The sequence below is a fragment of the Cimex lectularius genome, unplaced genomic scaffold (genome assembly GCF_000648675.2).
Source record: "Cimex lectularius strain Harlan isolate CLEC.00 unplaced genomic scaffold, Clec_2.1 scaffold9, whole genome shotgun sequence".
In the NCBI taxonomy this organism is placed as follows: Eukaryota; Metazoa; Arthropoda; class Insecta; order Hemiptera; family Cimicidae; genus Cimex; species Cimex lectularius.
The window spans coordinates 3,602,103-3,610,710 of NW_019392733.1; the positions used below are offsets into that span (position 1 = coordinate 3,602,103).

General features: G+C 32.8%; 1 protein-coding gene across 1 annotated transcript; it reads left to right on the forward strand.

The window, feature by feature from the left end:
* Window positions 1–2,296: 2,296 nt before the first annotated feature.
* LOC106665411 (uncharacterized protein C14orf119) lies at window positions 2,297–2,668 on the forward strand. Its single transcript, XM_024226904.1, has one exon. It carries the CDS (start codon window positions 2,297–2,299, stop codon window positions 2,666–2,668), a length of 372 nt encoding a protein of 123 aa, XP_024082672.1.
* The last annotated feature ends 5,940 nt before the right edge of the window (window positions 2,669–8,608 follow it).

The following is an 8,608-nucleotide window of genomic DNA, read 5'->3' on the forward strand; positions in this document are numbered from 1 at the left end:
CGGCATAATGATGGCATGGCGCGTTCGTGAATGGGAAAACCCCCGTTTTGTTTGACGCAGTCTCCATCTTTCTGTCACTGAACAAACATCTCTGTCGTACATTATCAAAAAGTCAAAAATGTTTATTCTTTATTGTCAATGACATCCAATCGAGATTTTATTGTTGAGGTGATTGAATTGTATAAAAGTTTACCATGTTTATGGATAGTGGTGGACAATGATTATCACGATAGAAATAAAACAAATTCGGCCCTTGACCAGTTGGTCGACCTTTTCAAAACAAAGGATTCAAATGGGTGATGCGGGATCCCTAAGCGCTGAGCAGAAATCGTAGTAGAGAACTTAAGTTCTTCGTAGTTCATCCCTGTAGTGAGAAATAGTAATGTGGCTGCTGCCAACCTTTCATGTGGAGTGATGATGTCTCTCATGATTGTCTTTTGTTTTCTAATCAAGGGAGTAACAAGCTGAAGTGAATATAAATAAGGCGTTTCATCCATCCTTAAATAGTTCCTCCAATCAGCGGGTTCAAGGGAAAGATCTTTCATTAAATCGATGTGGGTATTAGGGGTTCTGTTCAGGAGCCAATTCTTACACCATTTCCTCTTCGGTTTATTGCTTTTTATATATAAACAAATAGCAGCTTAGCACAAGAGATGGTCATTCATTTTGAGGAAGTAATTCACTAGATGATGATCAGAGCGACTGGCTGTGGAGCGGTCGTGAATGCCCCCTCAAATTTCAGGCTCTCCAAATGGAACTATACGGCTCGGCGCAGTTCCATTTGGAGCAATTGTGAATGGCCACCTTAATATTTTTCACGTTTTTTCTGGAGGTACACTTTCATTATATATTTTTCACTCCAGTACTTGCATATATTGATCTTCAGTGTTTCCATTTCTATTTTTTCTGAGAAGCTTGTCATTTATCATAACTTTATTGTGCATTTTTTTTGCAAACCCACTTTATGACTCCTTGTGCAACGTTTGAAATATTTCTCTTAACTTAGCTGGAGTTTCTGCAAAAAGGACCAGGTCATCAACAAATCTTTAGCAGATTTTACGTCCATTCATATGTTTCCGTGTTCCTGGCTGATAGCACTAAGAGGCACAAGATCAATATTGAATTTCATTTAAAAAAGGGTCAGTTTAATTTGCAAAAGAGTGAAATTTATTTGCAAAAGGGTTAAATTGATTTGCCAAAGGGTGAATCTCATTTGCAAAAGAATGGAATAGATTAGCAAAAGAATTAATTTGATTTGCCAAAGGGTGAATTACATTTGCAAAAAGAGTAAAATTGATTAGCCAAAGAATGAATTTGATTTGCAAAAGAATTGAAATTGATTAGTCAAAGAATGAATTTGATTTGCAAAAGGTGAATTTGATTTTTAAAAAGGTCAATTTAATTTAAAAAAGAGTGAATTTCACTTGAAAACCCTGTATCAACATTATTGTTAATTCTTAATTCCTGAGACAACTTCTCTAAAAAAAAAATCTTCAAGATATTGAATAAATGACGGGATTCAATTTGATTTGATCCTTTATTGTCTTATTCTTTTAGCAAAAAACTAGTTATTTTAGATTAAAATTGTTGCTTGACTTTGACCCCACAACATTTATGCCAAACAATAATTACTGCTTAATTTGTGAAAATATACTTCTTGTTAATAAATTATTAAGTGTATGATATATATAATATAAATATAATGTAATTTATTTTTATTAATTATTAATAAATATATAATCGAAAAGCCGCTTTAGCAGGGCGTATTCTAAATTAGATTTATTAGTGTTGTTTTTATAAATTGAAAGAAGGGAACAAAGCCCCGATGAAAAACGATGATGTGGTGGGGGAGGGGAAAAGTACTATAGTAACAGTACTCAGTAGTCAGTAGTCAGTATTAGTAATACAGATGGACCGTCATTCTTGAGAGACCGTTTTTTGGACTCGTTCATTTTAACCTGTTCCATCTCGGATAACGCTATGTTGTCAACACTTAGAGAATAATAAAAGAAAAATATCAATAAACGTATTTAAATAATACTCAATGCGCTGACACGGTATTTAATACGGGGTCTCCACGTTAATAGGAAAGCGGCCGGCAAAAGGTGACATTTTTACTGTTTCTAATAATTATAACAATATTTTGATGAAGGATGAGGTAGTCGGAGGGATTAAGTAGATTTTTCCTTATTCTTATTACCGTCATCCGACATATTTATTACAACAGGCTAATCGTATTGTTATTTTTCAAGGTTTTTCTTATTAATACATACTGTCACTATCTGACCTGTTTGCAATGGGGTCGACGAACGGTTATGTTCCCAGCAAGGAGATGCAGTTGAGGTATCTTGTCGAATGGTTCAAAGAGTTCAGCGATATGCAGAAGAGTGACTTCCTTCCAGTCCTTGTCCAGAGGTTTGGGAACAAGAGCTATGTCAACGGACTCCTCCCGGCGATGGAAGCGATTGGGAACCTCGAGGACAGGCCGCCCAACCTGTTCCAGTGCCGGGTCAAACTCTTCACCGAATGGACAGAAACATGGGGCAACGAGGAGAAGCAGACCCTCCTCAACCACATCAAGTCGATCGACCCAAACTTCTCGGCCAAGTACGATAAAGAAGTCAGCTCTGAAACTGCCCCCTATCTCCAGCAGGAATACGTCGATTGAAAAATACACAAACCGCCTACTTTTCAGGTAAATTTTGGGATATTTGTACATATAAATTGTGAACGCAATCAGAATACGCAAAGTATGCGTTAACATGTTTACTTTGGTTCCTGATGTGAGCATCGACATTGTGTCAACTCGACTGATATTTCACATCATTAAAGCAATTCAGCACAGGGTATCGATCTGACTGGATTCAGAGACGACCTGTTAAAAGAGATGTATAATAAAACGACCTGTTAAAAGAGATGTATAAACAGTCATCAAATTATTGTCTGTTGTGTTTAAATAGCTTGAACTTGAATGGCTTTAGCAAGTCACAAAAAATGTCTATTTCTGGTGGCAACCTGTTTCCAAGCTGCAATTATTGTATTCTAGGAAAGGTGTAGACAAAGGTATAATATGTCTATCTCTCCTTTCATTTATATAAAGGAGCCAAGCAAGGCATTTCATATACTGCGGTTTTCTGAATAGATTTCAGTATTGAAAGTGAATTTTTTCACTTTTCCCTTTAGCAAGTAAAAGGAAAGCAATTCCTGTCATTCAGCCTTTAACCCTTAGAGATTCGCACAAGACAAACTACTCTAAAATACCTTTTTACATTTTATTGTCAATTAAAATTCCATATGCTGGCCAGGATTCAAAACTACTAGCATGACAAATAGTCTGGTGCCCTAACCACCCAGCAGCCGCAGTTTTACATTAAATAAGTAATGTCCCTTTCAGAGTTAGATGATCTCTTTAGCATATTTTGTTGAAAAAATAAATAAATAAAAAATATAGAAATCTCACACAGGTTTTTCAAATTAAATTAACTCCTTTGCTAACAATTTCACCCTTTTGAAAATGAAATTTACCCATTTGCAAATCAACTTAGTATTTTGCAAATTTAATTCAGTTTTTACCAAATCAAATCCACCAATTTGCAAATTAAATTTACCTCTTTTGCAATTCAATTTGTTAAATTTACCCTTTTACAAATCAATTTCACCCTTTTGAACATAGAATTCTTTCTTTTGCAAAAACAATTCATCCTTTTGCAAATCAAATTCCCTTTTTCCAAATTAAATTCACTCTTTTTACTAATCAATTTCACCCTTTTGAAAATCAAATTCATTCTTTTGCAATAAAATTCACCCTTTAGAACATCAAATTTACCCTTTTGCAAATAAATTTCAGCATTTTGAATATTAAATTCACCTCTTTGTAATATCCATAATTCCATTTATCTTTGAATATTTTAACTTAACTTTTAAAACTTTTCCCCTTGTTCTGTCTTCCCAAGATAAGGGCTTTATCGACCCTCTTCACTTTCACAATGCTACACCCCCTCCCAGACCTCATACCACGGTATATAGTAGGAAAACTTGTAAGCTGCTAACAATCCCTAAAGAAGCAACGAGTCTGTTTCCCGTAAGCTCTCCACTCCTGTACTTATTAACTTTTTAATATAGAAGTTAATTTTCCTCTGTCCATCTAATTCTACTTCTACCTAAGTTTCCACCCCACAGTCCTGAGGGCGGTTATTACACCTTTTGCTAATCAATTTTACCCTTCTGCAAATCACATTCTTTTGCAATAAAATTCACCCTTTAGCAAATCAGCTTCAGCATTTTGCAAATTGAATTAAATGTTTAGCTAATCATATCCCTCTTTTGGTAACTTATTTCACCCTTATGCAAGTCAATTTCATTTTTTTACAATAAATTTCACTTTTTACCAAATCAAATCCCCCTTTTGCTAATTAATTTCACCATTTAGCAAATTAAATTAACTTTTTAGCAAATCAAATCCTCCATGTTACAAATTAAACTCACCCATTATACAAATTAAATTCATTCTTTTGCGAATTAAATTCACCCCCTTTTGCTAATCAATTGCACCCTTTTGCAAATTAAATTCACCCTTATGAAAATCAAATTCATGTTTTGCTAATGAAATCCACAATTTTGCATATTAAATTTACTTTTTTCGTGTCAATTTCAATCTTTTGCAAATTAAGGAAAGGAAACCGAATTTGTATGATTTTATGTGAATTTAGGAGTTCCTCACTGCGTAGGCTCAAACCTGAAATGCATTTGAGTATCATCACAAAACCAAAATATAGATGGACTTAATAACTAACTCAGTACCCATTCAACAACCATAACTATAATAAAGTTTATTTGAAATTAAAATCACAGTTTATTAATATATAATATCATCAGGAGCTTATTCAGGCATGCTGCTTGTGCTATTAAGGTCGAGGATGGAATTGCAAATTTTTTCCCTATTACTTGTGGGTTAGATATGGATGTATTTTTCTGAACGTGAAGGCGATGTTCGAGTTGGCAGCAATAAAGTTAAAGCTTTGCTATATTCTGATGATGTGTTGTTCTTAGCAGATAAAATACTAGGTTTACAGAGGAACATAAAAACATTAGAAGGCTATTGTGAGAAGTGGAGTTTGACTATTAATCTTGCCAAATCTAAGGTGCTCATTTTTAGAAAAGGTGGCTGACTTGCCCACACTGTCTTTTTTCTGTGAGGTAATCACCTGTTGAAATTGTAAACCACTGTAAATACCTTAGAGTTACTCACACCTAGTCTCGCCAGAGGAGGATCTGCAAGACCATACAAAGGCCTTGAACCTATACTTAGGATAACAAAAACAAATATAGAATCCTCCATCACAGATTGGATCCAAACAAAACAGGAGAAATGCATAAACTCTAGCAGTGCTAGACATAGTAAACTTATGATCAAATAACCCTCACCAAGACTGGCAAAAACATTGCTGCAATTGGAGAGGGCCAAACTCAGAGGAGTAGTAGGACTACTAACCGGTCACTGGCATCTGAGAAAACATCTGCACTACATGGGTATACAACGATGATCCCATTTGCAGATTATGTAATGAAGAAGAGGAAACAGCCACTCATATCATCTTCGAATGCGAAGCAACAGCTCAATGGAGATTTAACGTACGGAAAAAACTTAGGGAATCAAATTGCAGCAGCGATAGTCAATGACCTGATACTTCTAAGGAGAAGGATTGAGTCTATTGCACTAAATTAAGGAACTAGGAAGGTACAATAAGCCAGAAGGCTGCATTGCCTGGGGAGCACAAACGCCGCTTCCTAGTATCCTTTTTATCATACCATACTCTTACACCTCGTCCCTCCTTCCGTTATCGTTTGAAGCAGGTATTATCTACAGCCAAGATATAATTTGGGCTAGCCTAATATTAAATAATAACATTTCACTGAAAGCTAAACTCAGCACATTTAATGCTGTTTTTAGGTCTTTGTTGTTTTATGCTTGCCAAATTTGGGGGTATCAACAGTACCACATAGTCCAAAAATTTCTGACGTTTTTTATCAAAAAGCTTTTTGACCTACCCTCTTCAACCCCTAACTATATGTTGTATTTAGAAATATCCATGGACCTACTGATCTTATCTACATTGAAGCTTCACTTTAAGTATATCCTGAAAATCCTCCCTGACTTTTGACTTTCTAAAATCACTACTCTAGAGGTAATAAAGCAGCACTTTATGGTTCTCCCACTGGCATGCACTATTTTCAAATATTTCATCTTTCAGAATTTAAACGTTAATAATATACCTAAATGGAATACTCGTTTTAACTGTCTCCATACACCGATGAGTACTCATCATGGAGAGGAGTTTGCTCTGGCATCCACTAGCTTTTGGTTATGCAGGGATCTTGATCATTCTCACTGTCACTTCCAGTGAGTCTAATCACTATGCAAATCTGAGTGTCCTAGAATGGGGTTTTAAAATGAGATGTGAACTGCTTTGGCTAAATTACATCCCCTGGGTGGAGGGGCCCTCTGCATTGTGCAGTTTATGTAATTCTAAGTTCAGAGAAGATGAATTGCATATACAATCTTAAATAAAATCCATATACTCTACCTATGCTGTGGTTCCCTTTTCCAGGACCAATTAATTAACAAGTTAAAACTATGTGCCAACTTCACTTGTAAGATTTTGTAGATCCGCATGGCAATGCAGATATTTTTATGTCAATGAAATGAATATTCAGTGTTTATATAATTTAGTTTCAATTGTTTTCTTTTTATTGTTCTTATTTTATTTATTCACATTTTTAGTTTGTTTTTTCTTTTTTTAATTCTTTATTTCTTTAAGTTCTTTGGAAGTGTTTTATCAATATTTAAATTTTGATTTCAGATCCTCTCTCCAGCCTTCCTGTTTCAATCATGCCAGAATGGATATGCTTTAAATTCCATTGTACTTACTTTTTTTATCCTACTGGTCAAGGAGGGAATTGTCTTAACGTGCTAAAGAGGATTTTATCAACTAAGCTCAGGAAAACAAATCAATCAAAGTATTTTATTAAATCTGTTATTTGACATTGAGTCCTTTAAATATAATATCAGTTATAGTTGCGTTATTACAGTCTCTGGGTTATAAATGTTTTAAAAATGAAATCTGTGATCGATATTCATGATATATTTTCTAAATCTAGTTTAGTTATTGCACATAAACTTTTAGTTTGCTTGCAAGCAAGAAATCATGTCTGCTTATTGCAGCTAATTGTTTATTTTATACTTCATATTATTTTTTCCTGTTTTTCATGATTTGGCAAATATAACCCGACTGTGTAGCTTGGAAAAACAAGGCTTTTCACTAAGAGTTAGCTTATGAAAACTCAACAATTCATTTTTTTTTAAATTAAGTACATTCACAAGTTCCTAATACCATACATTCCAACAATTTACTTTTAACTATGCAAAGTTTACGAGTAATTAAACAGAGATTAGGTTTGTTTTAATAATATACAATGAGATTTTTTTAACAGAAGAATTGATATGTTATGTTATTTAATAGTTTAAGTAACTGAATTTGTTGATATATTTATTTTTATTACACGCAGCATCGTCCATATTATTTGGTTTTGGGACTAAATAAGAATTTATTTTTGATTTCATTTGTACTGATAATATATTTATATAGATAGCAATATGTACCTATATATTTATAAAATAAATGATAATTTAAGTATTTTTAAATATATAAACATAAGTATCTTTAAATATTTAGCTCTCTCACAGTTTTACTGATGATAAAATAATAATTTGTACTCATATACGATTAGGAAAATACATCATATATAATTGAATTTCATTATCGATCATCATCAAAAATGACACAATAAAGATTTCAGATTAAATTTCTCCAAATTACAATTTGACATAATCAAAGTTTCAAGTGATAGTGGCAGTTTCTATAAATTATAGGATATATTCTTGTGGAACAGAAGCCAAAGTATGAAATAAAAAACTGAAAAGTGTTTTTTCTTTCATTTAAAGATTACTTAATTATACTCTTAATATGGAAATATTAATTCTGAATTATTTTTGACTCTTAATATAGAAATTTTAATCCTGAATTATTTTTGCAAGTTTTTGCATAAAAATATATATGGTCGATATTTTTCTAAATATATTATAAATTAATGTAATAAATAGTTGTATTTTGAAAGGACTGAAATAAGTATTGATAAAAATTGTGTAATTTAAAATACATAATCAGCTTATTTTTAGACTAAGCCAAGTTAATAACTTATATTAAGTATTATAGATCAATTTAAACTTACTATTTGTCAATTTGTATTTTTTTTCTCAAACATATGAATGTGTTTTTGCAGTTTGCTATCCTATTTTAAAATGAAAGATTCATTTCCCTAGAGAACTGTTCCCATGTTATTCATTGTAGTTGAATAAAATACAACTAACACTTTACTAATTTCTAAATTTGTCATATAGCATTTAAAGCGATGAATGTATTCCAGTCTGAGAATGATTTTTTTATATCAGTCAAAATTGTTTAAACTAAGTACAATTTTGATTGACAGCAAGAGACAAAGGTGGCACTTTATATTTTATTTGCGTTGAAAATGAAACTAAAATAGTTTA

What these genes read in the sequence shown, in the direction of transcription:
- LOC106665411 (XM_024226904.1), top strand. Translation starts at nt 2,297, where the DNA reads ATGGGGTCGACGAACGGTTATGTTCCCAGCAAGGAGATGCAGTTGAGG.